The 20368-nt window shown below is 35.7% G+C and overlaps 1 protein-coding gene across 7 annotated transcripts in view; it reads right to left on the minus strand.

Moving 5' to 3' along the window:
• The window catches only part of LOC124644924, a 72167-nt gene that overhangs the window by 19883 nt on the left and 31916 nt on the right, over positions 1–20368 (minus strand). For 4 of the 7 annotated variants that reach the window (XM_047184609.1, XM_047184604.1, XM_047184610.1 and 1 more), the window contains exons 5-9: positions 18454–18610; positions 4971–5080; positions 1006–1169; positions 534–707; positions 325–460 (exon numbers count right to left, since the gene is read on the minus strand). In XM_047184609.1, the coding sequence (XP_047040565.1) occupies positions 325–460; positions 534–707; positions 1006–1169; positions 4971–5080; positions 18454–18610 (741 nt within the window). The remainder of the gene's footprint in view (positions 1–324; positions 461–533; positions 708–1005; positions 1170–4970; positions 5081–18453; positions 18611–20368) is intronic. The other 3 variants (XM_047184608.1, XM_047184606.1, XM_047184607.1) reach the window with 3 other exon arrangements.

The following is a 20368-nucleotide window of genomic DNA, read 5'->3' on the forward strand; positions in this document are numbered from 1 at the left end:
AGTACCGTTATATAATGGGCAACAGCTAGTTACGTATGCTGGTGTAATCTATACTAATGTACCTATCTAGCTTTTTCCCGCAGTTTCACCCGCGTCCCGTGGGGACTACTGCCCGTACCGGGATAAAATAAAGTCTATGCTACTCGCAGATAATACAGCTTTACAGAAGTGTTTTTTTTAATCGGTCCTGTAGTTTTCGAGTATATTCATTACAAACAACCAAACAAAAAAAGAACCCTGATAATGATATTAGTATAGATTCGTTTTATTCATAATTTAGCACTGGCGCTTAAATAAAGACCAACTTATTATAGCCAACATTACCATAGCCTTCAGAGAGGAGGATTCTGGTTCAGTAAGGGTGTAACTGAGCATACGTTGCAAAAGCAAACTGTATTTCGTCAGGCGCTGCATTGGTTTTACCATAATGTCTGCTAGCTGGAGTCTGAAAGAAAACGGACTATTTTCACCTCGCGTCGACACACAGTCCTTCCGAAATACATAGAGATTTTGAAGAACAATATTAAACTAACCTGCTACACGCTAAACGACGGTAACACCATGACAAGTAGTACATGAAATCTGAGTTGCTAGTTAGGGAGCGTAAGTAGTCCAAAGCACTTTTTTGGGAATTGACGTATTTTTCATATGGCAAGAACATTTCCCGGAAATGCAAAAACCCGGGAGCCATGATTTCCGTGTTGAATCTGAAAATTTACAAATACGTGTCACTGGTAATTCTGTGTGGTAATATTGTGCGAAGGCTAGTTCTAGGTGATTATTAAAGCAAGACAAAGGCAGGGCCGTTCATACTAACATTGTTTGATAGAATGCAAATTATGTCATCTAGGCCGCAACGAATCAGATTAAATATTAATTTAACTAAAATATCACATGACAGAAAGGTAGTTGCTACGTTTTCAAACATTTTCATATTTGTTTCGACTCAAACCTACCACTAGTTGCTTTTTGGATGCTAAAAATTATTAAACTTAAATAACTTACGGGGATTTGCTTTCGTTGGCCACTGCAATCATTGGATATAAAGAGTTCTCCCAAAAGCAGAGGCTGGCATTTAAGATATCGGGTATGTTGGTGAACAGCTTCGCAGTATCTATGTCCAGCAATCTGCCGCGTTCTTGCAGGGCGTGAGCAGTAGCTATAAATAACTAAGACAAAGGAAACCAGACATTATAATATGGTAAAGTACCGCCCATTCAGCCCACTTTATACCCAACATGAAGTAAGCGAGAGGTTGACAGAATTATAATAAATCAATCAGAAGACCAGCTTTTATCCACATTATTTATGTGGATAAAAGCTGACGAATTGAAAATAAAGAAGTAAGCTAGTATATTTTCTTTTCAGTTCGCCTGGCTGTTGCATATTATTTTACCTTACCTCGCCGATGGTCACCATTACTGAGGATCTATGTATATGAGGATCTATGTGTGTATAGAGCTGGCTTTTATTTCCGCCAACGCTAAATGCATTGTCTTCCAACGTGTCAATACCGCCTATTTGATATACCACTTGGTGACAGACTCATTAAAAAAATTATTAATGTTTATATGGAAATAAAAAAAGTCCTCAAATTAAAACAGAATTGGCTATGCTAATTAAATTCCTAATTGAAGATCCATTACAACCGCTTGTTAGCCCAAATGAGTTCTATAAAGTTGGCTGCGCATTCGTTCGGATTATATCAAGTTAGAAATTTTCAGGATACCAAGTTGGTAGCTTATATTTTTACTGACCTCAATTAATTTCTCCGGAATGACGTTCAGATGTGCTTTACATAAAGTTACGTTATCTTATTACTTACTGTCTGTGCTTTAACTAAGTCCTTGATATTAAAAGCTAGTGAATGCTTAAAATGATGAAACTGCGTACATTTTATGTAAAACGATGTATTTATGGACATATTCGTCGTCTACTAAATAAAGAGCACCTTAGGTAACAACGACGTGTGTTTCCGCCTATAGTATTCGTGTTCGTTATAAAACTGACCCGCATCTTGTGCAAATAAACTGGGAACTTAAACAGGGTAGTTGCGTCTCCATTTCACGGGACGTTACACAATCACGGATCGGATTTCTTCGTTAAAAGCGAATGTGGTTAAGGTGGTGCCAGAATGCTGAACTTGTAATCCTACTTTCGAAATACATTACGTTTTTGGATTGTTCAATATCTCATAATGCCTCTGGCGAGCACGCAGGCTATTACCGCGGCCGACTAATCCTCATGATAGGGATCGTCGATTCCATCCGTGATGCTTCAATTTTGTAAGAGATCCTATTATTTTTTGCCTAAACGATTTTCAGGGTGCGTATTGTAAATAACTCGTTTCTAAATTTAAGATATATAAACAAACTGGGATCTTATTCAGACAAGCTTTCATTTTTCAGTGTTAAAAGGAATGAAACGTCTTGAATAATTTTTCACAATTTCTCAACACGGAAATAAAGAAGTGCGTGCATAGGTGCGGTACACATTGTCGGAAATCCTCGAAAACCATAAAGTCAAATAAGTCATTAGGTATGTGATTGTGTCGGGCCCCGGGTTTGTCCTTTATTGTCGTCGTGAAAGGCACGGGCAGGCCAGGGAAGTGACCGCTTTTCATTATTCCGTGGATTATACAAAATTATATTCGTTTCATATTAATCTTGATTTCATATAAATAAGTGGCGTGAAATAGCTGGCCTATACATCATTCAGAGTAAACAAGGTTTTTACTGCAATTAAGAGTTTAATCGCTCATTATAGGCAAAAAATAAGCATACCTATATGCACTAAATAAGCATTTTAATATGCTGTACAGCTTAAAAGTGCTTTGTTAATTTTGTTTTACGTTTATATGCTTATATGTACAGTCACATATACTCTAAGTAGAGTATTCAGAGCAAGAAAAATAAGAACTTTGACAATGCTTCCTATTTATTTATGCCTTTTCTTTTGAACATTATTTGTTATTTACATACAAGAATAACAACAACGAAAAACACACATCCGTGTAATGACAATTTAATGATTTTTGCCGCTCTAGTGAAGCAAAGCATAGGTGCCTTTTAGAAATGGGTTTTTAAAATACAATAAGGGAATAATATGAGAACTCGCGATGTGCAGTCAAATGGAGAAACAATGAGTGCCTGACGGATAAATCTTCTGTAACTTCCTAAAGTAGGAACTGATAATATTATATGCTGGGGTTAGGAGAATGTTATTTGAATGACCTGAATGATTTACGAAGATATGTAAAATAGCATTAGGCATTTCTTATTTCAGTTATCATGTTCTTCTCAATTATTATTATGAATCAACTTTCTGGGAGAACCGTAACGTGTCATTTAGGACACGCGTCACGGTCAGGGAGAGCTCCAACCAGACCACAGAGATCTTTGACGAAAGGAATGTTGTTCTGAATGATGAATGCCGCTTCTAATATGACTGGCCTTAGGATTACAAGCGGGCAGTCTTAACAAATCTATACTAATATATAAACAGAAAAGAAAAAATAATTGCTTGTTTGTATGTTTGACGCAAACAGGTTCCGGAACTGCTAAACCGATTTGAATGATTCTTTCAATGTTAGGAAGCTACAGTCTCTGCGCTGAATATGGGCTGTTTCTTACCCAGAAAGAAATTTCCCCGGGACGGTGATTATTAATTATTCGTCAAAAACCAACTTACAGGATGAATAACCAGCGTAGGTCTATCGGGTGTTTCGTACCTAATCACATTGAATCAAACACGTTAATATACTGGATAAAATATATATCGATTAGCACAAAGAATTTATTTTTTTCAAAGTATAAGAATAAAAATAATTATGCGAGAATTATAGAACACCATTTATGAGTCAGTCATTACAAATAACTGCATTATCCCTTGAAAACTGACAGCTCTCAAATGGTCAAAACATTCGATACTCCTAACTTTATCTCTGCTTTACACATGGTGTTGTAATTTATGTAAACGAAAAATGACTCTTGTGGCCAAACCACTGAATGAATTAGGTTATTTTTTTTACAATTCGGCATAGAATATCTATCATAAAGTATATGTGGATTTAATGTGATTAGTATTATATTAGTACGAAACACCCGATAATCACGGAATTCCGATACACCTTCTACCTACTTCATGTACCAGGACAGCATAACTTACCTAAGTATTCCAATCTCCCGACGCAACTGTTCATCTAGTACCTACCATAACCATAGTATAACTTGCATGAGAATACTCAAGTGTCGACGCTATTGCTCACTATGTACCAGAGCATAAAATACACTAACCGGGACGCGGGTGAAACTGCATGGAACAGCTAATCATATATGTACCTATTTACATGGTGGAAAATAGCCCAGAATGTTACTCGCCTTACCCAGTTATTAAATGTTGAACAGATGAGTACAATTCAAACATTTTTTCTACTCACTAAAACCTATATTTTCGTGTGGACAATACAAATATGTACACAGGTTTGGCTTCGCAGCCGCGAAAAGCAGTGTACCTGCACATATTACTATATAGTCATCCGTTGTGTAAACCTCCCCCGGCGTGAAATCTGTTCGGCTAACGACTTCTGACAGCCCAAATAGGTACTGATTGACTTTTCGGATGGTTTCCCTCTACATTGTCTAAGTAATTTAAATTATATTTTCGTACTACGTGGGACAGTAGCTAACGGTAATGACAAGAAGGTACAAAGACATACCTTAGGTATTATGATAAAACAGTGACGAAACTAACTTCAATATTAACCTTAACCAGTACAATACAGTAGGAAATTTAAATATTCCAGTAATTAAGCATTGGTAACTAAGCACTGTGGAAATGCAAGGAATGTAGGTTAGTTAAGTACATAAAATGAACATAATGCAATCTTACAGCTTCAGAATTACAGTGTGGACTGAGATGTTGGGCGATTGTTCAATGAGTTTTTTTAGATATTAAATAAAAGGACTCACCCGGACAATGGTCAGCAAATGGTGGATGTAAACAGCTTCAGTATGGATCAACTCTTTGATCACGGCCTGCCTGGCCTCCTCCTCAGGCGGCAAGTCTGGGCATAGAGCGACTATGTATACATATTAATATCCCAACACTTCGAGCAAGAGCTATATTGAACATTCAAATATGATATGCAAACAACAAAAATCAATAACACATATGCCCCTTTTCACCAACAATCTCTTAACGTTACCCTGACAAAGTGTCACTTAGAATAAAGGCTCCCCCAAAAATAAAGGTTATAAGGGACACTTAAACATTGCTGAAAAAGAAATTCTTATTAAGTGTGCTCCCTAAATGCTCTTAGGGGATCCCTAAATTTAGGTATCTGTTGGTGAAAATGGGCATTAGTTTAAGAACAGCTACATAGCTGAGAATAGTATGGTGGGATTAATCTTTAATAAAGATACCTAATAATCATACACTATACATACAATATACATACAATCAGCATGCAAGACATTAGTTAAAAAAATGAAAAAACCGTGCTACAAAAACAATTTCCAAAAAGCACTCAATAAGTAGGTACTTTTAATAGGTATTTATATGTATATCCGCTCACGCTGCAAATTATGAAAACAAACTCAAGCTTTTTTATAACGTTATTCTGTGTTCAAAGATGAAAATTAAGCGGTAAGCTTCAAAATATAGGTACTAAATTTACTAATTAATTAAGAATAATGACACAGAAACAGAACCCACCACATGCGGAAAATACAAAAAGGAAAATCGAATTTCATGAACGATCATCAAATAGGTTGAACAATTCAAGTACTTAGCTATTCAATTAATTTTGATCAGATAGGTCATAATGCAGTATAGATAAATGAATGCTCCATACTGCACAAAATTCATTAAATTTAGCCTATACCGTACCGTTGTAAAGTCAATCATTTTAGTGATGTTATAATTGATTGATTTCTGACACTTACGCGAATATTAGACATTTAAATAAAACTACTTTTACGGATTTTATCGCGTTATACTAATATATCAAGACGACCAACACCTTAGTCTGCCCGTGACCATGGATGCTGTAAAGGATCCGAAACGTCGGGATTAAATAATATTAATATAACGCGATAAAATCCGTAAAAGTAGTTTTATTTAGATGTTATAATTTATTCTATTGTTCTTCTTGCCTTGTATCCATAGCTTTAGGGTCGGCCTATCCTTAGCCTATCTATCTGTCTATATTCATACTTATCACACTTTTTGTAACATGCGTTTCACACACGCTTAACAAGGGCGCGGTGGATCGTTCAGTCAGTGTTAAGTAGGTAGTGCTTGTAGTTCTTTCATCAATTGTTTCCATCGATTTTAATGCCTACGACGGTCTCTGAAGAATGTGTTAACCTAATTGGCACTATTAATATCGATTGCGTCGTAAAATCTTAATTGGTCAACAAGAAGTAAATGTTTGGTCGAAACAACACGACCAATGTTTGAACACCATCTTTCTATTCTCTATTTATAACAGGCTATGGCACTTTTTCCACAGCCCGACTTCTTCCGCTTTTTATGAAGTTTCCCAATCTATGTAATAGATAGGTATACCTAGGACTTATTTTTTCAGAATTAACTTAGTCGATAATTCTTATTAATGAGAAGTCGTCGTCGACATCGCTGCTTGCTGATAAATCTTACAGAAAAGTATTTAGCTAATTAAAAATGTTTACTTATTGACTTTTGTTTGATTACATTTTCACTGTGAATATTATTCAACAGGGATGTTAAAATGTCAATCAACATCGATAGCCTGTACCTACAATACGTCCACGAAAAACGTAGGTAACTAATTAAATTCGTGCGGCAATTTAACATCAAAGAGTACTTTTATATTGAATAAATTGTCATTAACTTACGTTGCAATTTCGAATGCAAAATATCTGATATTTTACCATCGTTATACATATAAAAAATTAAGAATCTTCCAGTACACTATTTCAATTGTGACACATCCTGTAGCCTACATACAGGAATTAATTTTAAGCAGTTCATTCATCAAGTTGTACATACATACATTAACAGATAAACATTGTAAGCTACTATATGTAAAACTCTTGAAAAATAAAAAATCTCCTTGCTAAGAGTACCTACAAGTTTTATTTTAATATAACCAAAATGAGATGAATACGCTGGTCAAGTATCATTGACAATTGTAAACGGAATCCAAAGTCTCGAATACTAATCGCATCATAATTTAAATATTTAAAAATATATTATCATTTGCTTTTAACAACAGACAAGGTTGGTAAACAACCTGTACTTGAGGCATGTTTTCTGATTTATTTTTATTATTTATTTATTATTTCAAAAATGTACAGTTTTAAAATAAACATTTCCCCACAAAACCGGTTTATCGGTTTGACTGTGGGTGTTGAGCCGCATTGTCTTACATAAACTTATATAAATATACATTTATATTTTTTTTTTTAAATACTACAATATATATTATAATGGTATTACGCTACTCAATTATTTTATGAAAATACTTTTTTAACTTAACTTTAAAGAGTTTTCTATTATTTTCTTGTCTGATGTCTGCCGGTAAACTGTTGAGCACATATGGTACACGCTTCTTTAGAGTTCTATCACCAAAATAATTATGAACCCTTGGAACATTATATTTACCGGCAGGCATAGACCGTGTATTGTATGTATTTGATACAATAGATAAGTCATGCTCTTTCCTGCCGTGCTGATTTATGGCTAAGAGATATCTATGTTTTAAGTGAACCGGTAGGATGTTACATATTTTAAATAACTTCTTGTAATCACCTTTGCAATTTAATTTGGTCTTTTTTGTAACTAGTAACTTGAGAAATCTTATTTGTAATGACTCTATTTTATTAATGTAAGTTTTAAAGGTTAGGCCATAGCTGTCAAGAGCATAACTTATTATTGATTCAACTAAGGATAAATACAGACTTCTTAAAATATTTATAGGAACTTTGTAACTTAAATGATAAAACTTACTAAGCAATATTCTTAACTTATTACAAATATAATCTATATGACAAGACCATGAAAAACTTTCATCAATTTTAACACCGAGATATGTAACAGAATTAACAGCTTCAATAGGCTTGCATTTACAGTTTTTCAAATCATTATGAAAGCATGAGTATTCATGAGTTATTAGTGTAGGAGTAGAAATAGACAGGTGTGTGTATGGTGATCTAATGACAAGAAGTTTGGTTTTATCAGCGTTTAAAATGATCCCATTGTCATGTGACCATTTGACTACCGCATCTACGTCTTGTTGGATTAGCTGACAAGTTTCTTGGATGTCGGTTCCGGCGCGGAGTATGCAAAGATCGTCTGCGTACATGTATGACGAGCAATGACGCAGCACTCCGCATAGGCTGTTGACATGCATGAGGTAACAAATAGGACCACATCCAGATCCTTGAGGTACCCCGCTACGTACCTTCACACTGTCACTCAAAGTATCACTCACCTTTACACGGTAGGAGCGCGCTGTGAGGTAATCACTAAACCATTTGTTCAGTGGTTGTCTCACACCGCACTCCTCCATCGCGTTAATAAGGGTATCTTTTTGTAAAGTATCAAACGCTTTCTTATAGTCGAAAAATATAGCTATTACAATTTTTTTATCTTCTAAATAATTATTTATTTCATCAGTAAATTCAGATAACAGTGTACTTGTACTTCTGCCTTTTAGAAATCCGTGTTGACATTTGTTAATAATATTATTCTGTTGTAAATATTTTCCTAGTTGATTGACTATGCATTTTTCCATGATTTTATCTATGCTTGACAATATAGCTATGGGTCGATAATTGGTTATGTCTTTGAAGTTTCCTTTTTTGTGTATCGGGCGTACTATAGCCTCTTTTAATTTGTCTGGGAAAGTATATCTAGCAACCGACAGGTTTACGAGTTTGGCCAACACAGGACACACTTTATTCACAATTAGTTTTATATCAGACATACGCACGGTATCAGTTCCCGGTGATTTATTAGTATTCATTTTATTTATAACAGCTTTTATATCACTGGCAGTCACGGGTTGCCATCTCATAGACCTGTCCGTCAGCGACACATATTCTGTTCTGTCTAGCCATTTTTCATTACATTGATGCTTGATTTTTTCAATATCTTCTGTAAAAGTTAGTGCAAATTTATTACATATTTGTGTATTCGATACTGAACTGTCCATATTGGACATAATTACACTATCCAACGAAGGTTTGGTATTTCCTATTAAATTATTAATTATTTCCCATAGTTTCTTAATATTATTTTTACAATTTATTATACTATTTTTATCATATGTATTTCTACTTTTATTTATAGCTTTTTGGCATTTGTTTCTATATCTAGTATAATTATTCTATATCTAGTATAATTATAATATATGATGAATCCGTATTATGTAAAGCGGTTTGAAGTGTTTCTTCAATGTGGATCTCATTATGAATGTTTGATCTCTATAAAGATGCGTAGCGATCCGCAACAACACAACACAACCTTATATGAGCGAGAATCTTGATAATACCTACTATATTTGTTGCCATTTTACGAGAATATTTTAGACAAATACAGGCAACTTTATCATAACGAAAAATCTTTTTAATGTATGTTTCGGTAATCTCTAACATTCTTTGGGTTATTTATTGCAACTGCAGGTCATTCGTATTCATTTCCCATTCAAAGATTTTCTTAAATTACATAGTTACAAGTGAAGCTAATATAAGCGTGTTAAAAATAAGTCCCGTCCAATTGAGAAGCACTTGTATCTGGAATGTCATTTATATTCGTGACTTTAAAAATAAATTATATTTTTTGACCGACGTTCTGTACGAAGCTTAATCAATTTTACTACTAAGCTTCCTAAAGTGTACTTACATACATTTTGTATGCGGCGCGAGATAAGTATCGACGACATGCGCGACTATAGGTAATTCTTGTGTACCGAACTATTTGGACATAGGAACGCCAAGTCTGTATGAAGCTTAACAATTTTGGGGTGCACGCCCGGTACATAGACGTGTAAAAACGAACGCGACAGCTGTTCCGGCCGAAGAGCGGATTTCCGCTACCTTTTAGGGTTCCCTATCTAAAAAATTAAATACGGAACGACGTAAACTTTGTTGTTCGTTTGCCGTAACCCTTTATTTCGGTGATACGTTCAGGTTTCGAGAAAGAAAAAACGATTGCATTTTGTGCACTGGTTAATGTTTTTATGATGATTTTAAAAATATTAATTCACAAAAAAAACAGCCAATAGATCGTCCTTATTACTTTTTATAATGGTTTTAAAAATTTCCATAATAATATGATGCTTACTTAAAACTTACGTAATATGTGCACCGAGCAAAGAGAGAGAGAGAGAGAGACAGAGGAAATAAACTGCTATCTGATCCGTATTTTAAATAAAGTCGGAAATTACACTAAGGTAGGATTATGTAGCACCTGGGGCGAGGAAGTCGCCTGAATTTAAGCTGAATACAACACTACCGGCCGACTCGGCCGGGATATGAAGTTCGCCTCCAAGATATTCGCTATTTGTGTAGGCCTCCTCGCACCTCAACTATGTAGGTATAGTCACTTAACTATTGTAAGTGTTACTTAAATATGGAACATTGTAATTTATAAATGGGTAGAAGAAAAGATAGGTACAATCTATCATATTACAATAAGGAAACATAGTAAACGAATACAGTGAAATACAAGTTTCAAGAACTACATCGTCCATGCAAATAAAGAGAGGGTCTAGAGAGAGAACCTCACTATATGACGTTCTCAGCAGTCGTACATTTGAATTTGTATCGCAATAACCTTGAAAATGTTTCTCAGAAAAGTCCTACGGAATAGCGGTAGATACGCCAGGAGGGACTTGATTAGTACAGGTAATAACTTACCAGAAGTGAGTTTGGGTAAAATGGGAAAATAAATTGCGCAGGCTCTGTTCCCGTTGCTTATAAAATGTGATGATTGATGGGAAGAGCCCAATGGAGGCGGCGGACAGATTGCGCTAGGCAGCTGTGGCCCGGGACCCTACCGGCATTATTTTAGTATTTAGATGATTATAGGTATTTATTGCGTTAAATATATAGGGGAGGGGGAACGGGCCAGCTCGCTAATATTTGCCGACGTGAAAGGTGGTAGTGGCGCGAGTTAGGCGTCTTTGGCGGCGCGGCGTCGCGTCGCGTGCCGATAGCTTCGCGTGTTACTAATCAGCATGATCGAGCCAACGCACAAATATTGCTCATTCCATTACACATGAAATCGCCCGTTATATTTTAAGCCTTCGAACTTTTGTTTTGCTGAGATCTTAATTTGATCTCGTCTTACAAGGTACGGGTACGGTTATAAAACTCTTAATTATACCCAATTTGAAAAAGGAGGTTTTAATTTTTCGGTATGTACGTACATAAGTAACCCGAGAATAATATTATGAAGATTTCCAGATTTTTATTTCAGCCCTCTAAGCATATATCATTAGGGCATTATGAATCACATACAAAGTATACAGAAAAACTTATATATATATAGTTTAGTTAATCTGTGATCAAATGCTCTGTATTCGAGAAAGTCCATCATATAACTGCAGGAGGTCATACATTTATTGTAAAGGGCTCTCCTGATTATTCATCACCGACCTATTAGCAAGCAAGGGCAAGTAGGTCATATGCTAAAGTATCTACCTTCATACTACCGCGTGAACCGTATCTAGGATACTAGATGTAATCAAACGTGCTAGGGAGCATAATCATATGTACGCTTATGTTCGCTACAGCTAAATTATCAAGTACATAATCATTGTATATGTTATGGACCAAGTGATAAATTGAGCAGTATACATAATGCCCGGTCATTATGAAAAATGCCCAATATGAGAGCGCAATTTGATAATAATTATTCAAATAATCAAATTGACCGGGCACTATACATATTGCCCGTGACCTTTTGGGCAAAGTAATACAAGCAAAGTAATAACATATTTATATTCAATTTTTTATTGTTATTGCCATTTAATTTAAAATAAACTAAATATTAAACCACTTAAATAATCAGCCTCATGATTTGGATTAATTATGAAGGACTTCTGCCTTAAAAATCCACTAGTTTTTGCATTTAAAAGTTAAGGAAAGTCATATTTAAAGGGTGCTTATTAAACAGGCTCCTTTTTAATATAATTATTCGCCCCGAATAATGTATGTTGCCTTCTAAATTACTATGTCAGCCACAATTAACGAGCATCTAAATAATACTATCTCAGCCACTCGTTATCTTCTAAGTAAACCGCTCTAAATACAACTCCGCATGATGGTTATTTTTTAGCATCTAAATTTGTAGCATGCGTTCTAACAGTAAACTTCTAAAATACTATTAAATGACATCATAAAATTTATTTATTTAGCTTCTAATTTTTTAACTCAGTACGTTTAAAATGTAAGCAAGCAACATGCAGCAAGCATGGCTTCTGTCACGGCTCCGGTGCTGCGGGGCTCCGGCGGTCCCATGCGAGCTTATCGTCGCAGATGGTTTTCACGCTCACCGCCGCAGCTTCGGCTTGCTGGCCGGCTCAGCCGGCCAGCCTCAGCCGCGTCGGCGAGCGTTAAAACTACCTGCGCCTCAGCTCGCAGGCCGCCTCGCCCCTCCACACTTACGCGGTTTTGAATTGCACTCTAGGGGTAGGACAGACAAGACTACGTGGAGTCGGTTTTGCAGCGATACGTTTTCGTCACATCATCCTCCGAGCCTTTTTCCCAAACTATGTTGGGGTCGGCTTCCAGTCTAACCGGATGTAGCTGAGTACCAGTCCTTTACAAGGAGCGACTGCCCTATCTGACCTCCTCAACCCAGTTACCCGGGCAACTGTTACGTGGGATACGTTTTCGTCACTAACTTCAATTTTTTGCTTTATTATCAAATTGCCCAACTGTCATGTAGCAATATAATAATGCCCGTGCAATGTGATAAATAATGAAGTTAAGATAGTTATTAATCACTTGGCCCGATAAAGCTAGACATTATTCATAATGCTCGGGCATTATTAATAATGCCCGAATTAATCACATGGTCCATAACATATAGATTCACAAAAGATGATAAATGTATATTATAATAAATCATTCGTCATTTTTTTTTGTTCAGCATGTTTATTATGATTTCTTCATGTAAAGCCTCTACTAATTTGCCATAATATTTTATAAAGCTTATTTATAGGTTCTTCTATAACAACACTATCTGCATTTGGCCTCGACCAGAAAGCATCTTACTTTAATGTTGAAAACTTATTGTTGTACAGATTAACGGTTGAGTAGGTAATATAATAAATCTACCAATAAATAGTCATGAAACATAAGTTGATTTTAATGGAAAATTTATATCGATTTACTAAATGATATAAGTTTTTATACTTTGTCTTAAGATAGAGGTAGTCTTTTTTCTGAAAGTTAAAATTTCTTTAAATTTATAAGTTTATAAGTGAAGCATGTTGGTTTATGGCAGCTTGTTTCTTGGGTAACTTACACGCAAATAAAGCTGGAACGAGACATTACAGCTATTTGCTTCATTTTGTGCAGCTCGAAACATTGTTCCGTGTTGTACGCCTATTACATGCAACTTAGGTAAGTACCTCTAGTGCAATGATAAACTGTTACTGTTGAGGCTTTTCGCATACAAAGTTGTATCGTAAAACTCTCGTAGGAAGGGAGGAATACGAGTACGTAGCTACATCATCAAAAAATAAAAATTGACTAAGTAATTAAAGTATTTCAGTGCGTAGGTCACAACAAAATTAACAAGTGCCTTGTAATCTTCTAACATTAGTGTTATTATGATAATTTTCTTATCACACACAAAACTAATAGTTAAGCTAGTAGAGTGGACGATTCATTACAAAAATCACATCGGTATTTGCCCTAGTCACGCAAGCCGTCGACACTAAAATATTGCATGCTTGGTCCTATATCTACCGCCGTTTAGCCGCATCGGGCTCATTTATCGATAGTATTAAACCCTTCTGATTGATAAGAAAAACGGATAAAATCTTTATTATAAATCTTGTTGATCGTATTATTATTTATTAATTTGAGCTTCAATTTCTTCTTCTCAGTTACAAAGTTCTACAGTAATCGACATGTGGTCAACTTTTCTCTTTCTTTGTTTAGCTTTAACCAAATTGTCTTTGTGAAATCTAGGGAACAAAGATAGGCGATAAAAGATGTCCCACCGTGTGAAAGATCAAAACTTGTTAAACTTTCTATTGCAGTTGTTTACAAGAATGAGATAGTTTGTGCGGCTACCGGGACTGCGCTCGCTTGAGGCTGCGAGCTGGCCCCGGGCCGGCTGTGCCGCGTCCAGTGGGACTATAGCGTCCAGCACACATATGGCGGAGCGCATCCAAGAGGATTCTGCACTGACAAACTATTATCGATATTGTTTCCAAACAATACAAGCTAAAATCGATTTATACAACTTCGGCTTGGAGTCGTTGGTACTCCTCGTGTCACAGCGCTCAGTGTTATTAATTTTAGCTCTACTTTGACAACAAAGACTATACCGGACAGTGACAATTGTTTAATGCAGCGCTCCGCCACTATGTGCGTCATTTTGAAAAACTTCGAATATATTTCGCTAGAAGCCAAAAAAATTTGAGCACCTACTCAATAATATTTTTCTAAAAATAATACAACTACCTATACTTCAATACATAACAAGCAAAATAAGTTAATTTGAATGAAATAATTTTAAAGCTTATAGTATTTTCAAAAAGGTACATTGACATTTTTCGTGGAACAACTCGTTTTTTGTGGAAGCTCAAATATTTTATAACTTTTTACTTCGCACACTAATAAAATGACGGAAAACTTCGTATTTCACCTCAGTAGGATATTTCGTATTTTTCGATATTATAGTACCTATTGGAAAATATCAGTGCAGCAATTTTTCATTTGATCTCACATATATTGGAACGTGGCGTCAGATTACATATACAGGGTTACTGGTAAGTAGACCGCATCCTTTCAGGAGGTGATAGTATAGGTCAATACGGACAAATTTGACCCTGGGATACACTGGGCAAAAGTTAACCCGTTTCAAGATAATCGAATTTTAAGATCTTTTCTTTACAAGTCGTCTAGGTACACGTATACATTTTTATTACTAGTTAAAAGTCTCGTTTTTGCGGATTTTTGTGTGTTTTGTGGCTTTTTGGATAGCCATATAAATGTAGATGTTTTTTAAGTATTCTGCACAAAAAAATGAAAAGTAATATTTTTGAGAAAATATCTACTAAAAAAGTAATTTCTGTTCGCTATAATTTCCTCTGAGATTTGTACAGTTTTATGGTTTGTTATTATGAAATGATTCATCTTCTATCCAAAAACAAACAAAAATCCACAAAAATGAGACTTTTAACTAATAATGAAAAGTTATACGTGTACCTAGACGACTGATCTTGAAATTCGATTATCTTGAAACGGGTTAACTTTTGCCCAGTGTATCCCAGGGTCAAATTTGTCCGTATTGACCTATACTATCACCTCCTGAAAGGATGCGGTCTACTTACCAGTAACCCTGTATATGTTACAGCCAAAGTAATAAGTCTAAATATTATATATATTATCTAGCTATTATTTATAATATTTACTCAATTTGGATAAAGTGATAATTGATACAGAATTAATCACATTAACTAGCAATTTTATATATATTTTATTTTATATAATGTAATAAAACAATTATTTTTTCATGTTAACTAACTAAAGTGTCTGGTAGCTGACTTTAATATAATTCGAAAAAGGCTGGTTAGCCCAGAGCAGGGCACGCCATAATAGTAGCGAAAAGTCCTCTCTTTGAGGTGTTGGCTCGGGCCACTATTGAGACGGCCCGGAGGACACGGTGAACCTCACAGTTCAGGTGTGCCCTGCTTGGGAAGGGCACCGCCGTGTCCTCGTCGAGGCAATAGGCAGCGGCGACCTCTCGTGCCCGGCCCTGTTTCAAGCCATGGTCCTGGGTGAGAGGTAATGGGATGCCGTCATCTCATGCAGATGCTAGAGAAGTTCACACCTCTCATCCCAGCTGCTGCCAAGGACGTGGAAGACACCACGGGCGCCCGGTGTCAAGGGACGTCTCCCGGCCATCGTAGGCGTGGGTCTGTGGGCGGTTTGTGCGGGTGGCTCATCGTCCTTCCGTCTCTTAGAAGACACGGGCCCGTCAAGCGTTGTTCCACGCGCTCCTCGAAAAGATTCAGCAAACCCCAGTGGGTTTAAGTCACTAACAGTCTGACACTCCTTCACGCTGCTAAACCCCAGCGGGAGGAATCATTTGATGATTTATCATAAAAAAAGTCGGCAATAACTTGAGCCGTTTTTTAAGAATTAGTCAGTACCAAGTTGGTAACACCTACCATATTTATTACTTTGGCTAACTTTGACCTCTGACTTTATAAATAATATCCAGATAAAGTAATTAATTTATCACATTGTCAGATCAATTTGAGAATTACATATAATGACCAGTGATTATGTATAATATATATTTAATCACTTTGGCTGTAACATATATACAATATTTCGTAATGCACCGTTTCACACACAAAGGTGATTTTCAAGAATGTTAAAATGAAATTCTTTAACTGCTTAGATTACATAGGAAAATCTCAGAAAATTATTGGTGTATTTCAATCTGCCCTATAAAGTAACGGGTTGTAGCATTAAAAGTACCGGATAGAATAGTCTACTGCATATTGCATAGGTAATGCTAGCGGGTTAGGCGCTCACTTCGTCCCATTAATCGCGGTCGGACCACTCCACGCGCGCAACAAGATCTATCGATACTTTTTTAAGAATTATTGTTGTGTGTTCTGATGGGAATATTTGCGAGTTCTTCTTTTACTAACATACAGACAGACAGGTATATTAATTTTTTAAATTTAATTTCTTGAATATATTCTTGGTATAAAGTTTTTTACTATATAATGCTAAACGTGTTTGCAATACATACACCTTTTTATTATACTACTTGTTAAGATTCAAAATAAAACAAAAATTATATTGTGATAAATTGGCGTGCAATTTGACCTAAATCTCCTATAAGACCGGGTTTTATTTTGTAATAAGTACCAAACTTAAAATTTGTCTTGTCCGACGAATAATACTTATATGGCATCTAGCGACTACTTAATAGATAAGTTCGTAAGTCGCAAATGGTATTAATCAGTTGCTGTAGAGGTAGTTGCCAGATCCAGATAGTGATCAATGCGAACATAAACCCCTCAACTGCATGGTGGGCACTACTCGTAGTGTCACACCTCGTGAAATCCTACCGCATTCGAGAGGAATTTGTTCAAGCCACTACAACCCTAAAGTGGGTTTTTCATGCTATCAAGTATTGCTTTTCCAATGAATGAATCTATTTAATGTATTTTTAATATATTGAACTAATGAAACGAACTCCTTAAATCATCGTCACTCATCCTTTTTTTTTTTTTTTTTTTTGGTATGGCATCTCGCAGTTCAGCCTAGGAGGCCGTGTACTGCTTAACCGGACTTTTCCCTGTGGATGCCTAGAATTTAAGGCCTCCAGCCAGGGGCCGTCACTCATCCATCTCACGTTACGTTTTTATACTAGAATCTTGTTTTGTTTTGTTGACTGCGCCGGATCTAAGCGGATTGATTTTAGTTACATTTTAATTCATTTTCACGCATGACTAAAGCAATTTTCTGATAAGTGACTGTCACACATACCAATTTTTTTATAGGGTTTTTTGCTCGAAAAGTGAACGTTGTTAATGATAATGATCTAAGTATATGAATATTATAAAGCTGAATAGTTTGTTTGTTTGAACGCGCTAATCTCAGGAACTACTGGTTTGATTTGAAAAATTATTTCAGTGTTAGATAGTTCATTTATCGAGGAAGGCTATAGATTATATTTTATCACACTAAGACCAAAAGGAGCGAAGCACCAATGAAGAATGTTTCAAAATCGGGTGATACTTTCACGTAAACGGTTAAAGTTTCGCAAAAATTATGTAGGACAGAATTGTTTCCCTTTAAAAGTTCTAAAAAAAAGTCCGCGATAGCATACGTCTATCTTTTAAGGTTAGCTCACTATAACCTTTTTTATGCTAACCAAATTTGTTCTAAAATAATGCATTATTTGCGAAGGTGTTTTTATAAATATGATATTAATCCTTATCCAAATAAATACATTATCCATAACAAGTAATTCATTCAAAACAAAATTGCCCTTTACATCATTCGATTTAAATGAGTGTCTTAGGAAATATTGCAATTTTAAAATAACAACTCAAAGTATATGAATGGGTTAGCCCAAAGTAACTATTCCACGCGGACGAAGTCGCGGGCGGAAGCTAGTAAATAAATAAATGAACTAGATACAAAAATGTCTACTTACACCAGGGATGCAAAAAAGTCTACTTATACCGGTACTTACTTCTATATGCTATAAATTCTTCCAAATTCGAAGGAGTTTCTGCCCAGCGAAGATATTCTAAAGCTTCGTCAGGGATTTCAGTGAGAGTAAACCCTTCCAGCTCTGGTATCCCGTTCAGTTCGAAATCTGCTAGTATTGCCACCAGGTTTGGAATACTCTACAAAACAAAAACAATAGATTAGGATATTGAAGGAATCATTAGGTTTTTTGTGCTACATACATTGAGTGTACGACTACATACAATTTAGTTTTATTCGTATCTAAGTTGAAGCGTACGTGTAATTTGTAGCGTCATTAGTTTCTGTAGCTGAACAGTATCGGGGTCACGTAGCCAGGTGGAAGAGGAAGCCAGGCTCGCTAATGCTAACGTCGAATTACTGAAAGCATCAGTCACTGTTCATGCTACGCTTAATGCAATATCCATGTAATACTACAGAGTACTATTATTGCAGTAATAAGTAATAAAGAAAGCTCAGAAGCAGAGTCCGAGAGATTTACAAACGATTATATTATTGCCCCCAGTTGCCGACTCGCCGCTGTGTTATTTCTGTCTACGTGAAATAATATTACTTACATTAAACCGCAAAATTATATTTCGATATCAATTGCGTTGCTATTTATTGGAGAACTTACTCGAGCAGAAAAATCGTTGCCAGTCCACGAAACCAAGGTATGAGCTATCCATCTGTGCAAGCTTAATATTATTGAAAAACTTGGCATATTGATGTTAGCATTTACTAAGACATGACCTTCCCGAAAATCTAAGGTTTATCCTATTTTATTCAAAAATTAATGAACGATATATAGTTGCACTTAAATAAAGTGGCTCTTTAAAATGAGGTCGCCCCATTTTTCTGTAAGGACTTCCCATTCCATTTCGTTACATTTTTTATCATTCATAGGATTACAGCAAAATAGTCTGCAGTAGTTATAATCGTTTGCAGCTCCCCATCTTTCTCTAAATAAACTTTTGAAACAATCGAGCAGTTTCATTATACAGAGCAAGCTTACAAAAAAAACATCTATTCGCATTCACTCAAAATTTATGTTGGTAAATGTAAATGCAGACATATAGCATTCAGTACAAACATTAACTTATATATTATCTACAAATAGCAAAGGACATGCACAAATCTAAATAAGCACATACAAGGGTAACTTACAGTGCAAAGGTACAGTGTAATTAAGTTTAATTACGATCTTAGATTTATATTTAAAAAAATGAAGTTAAAATAAGTAAAATTCCTTGGGGAATAATTTCACCAACTACAAGGACCCATATTTTTTTTTACAAACGAATTATAACGAATTATAGTTAACATAGCAAGAAAACAACAGCACTATTTGGATACATTCGTGTTGCCTATTAAACAATGTTGCTCAAAATTGTAAAGGTCGTGGTGTCATTTATCAAGGAGTGACGAAATAGCCCTTGCCCTCAAACAAAAAGAGCCCTCCCTTTCTGTAAAATAATTGAAAAATCCGCGCTGTGTGACACTTTGGTCCGCGTAACCTCTCAACATTTCCCTTTCTTCAAGGTTAATGCGAGGGTGATCCTTCGAAAGTTATTTAATATCGAGTGCCTTTGCCAAATAAGCCCTCGGCTCCACCGACGTGCTGAAGCGTGAGTTATATTTAGCCACTGATATTTACTTGCCGTCAAAAATAATTTTATAGAAATGCACTTGTTCTGAGTTTAAGTCAACACGCTCATTGTTTCCACATTAATGAACGAACCTGCATTGATAGATAGTAAACTTATACTAGGATCATGCACAAACCCCTTTCATAAGGAACTCTTTAGGTGTGGGTGGTGATTAATAAGTAGTTGAGGGCTACCTATCGACCAAAGTTGTACATGAGGCATCAGAAATGCACGTTACCTTAATGTCAGACCGAACAGAGCGAAACTCGT

The sequence above is a fragment of the Helicoverpa zea genome, chromosome 31 (genome assembly GCF_022581195.2).
Source record: "Helicoverpa zea isolate HzStark_Cry1AcR chromosome 31, ilHelZeax1.1, whole genome shotgun sequence".
In the NCBI taxonomy this organism is placed as follows: domain Eukaryota; kingdom Metazoa; phylum Arthropoda; class Insecta; order Lepidoptera; family Noctuidae; genus Helicoverpa; species Helicoverpa zea.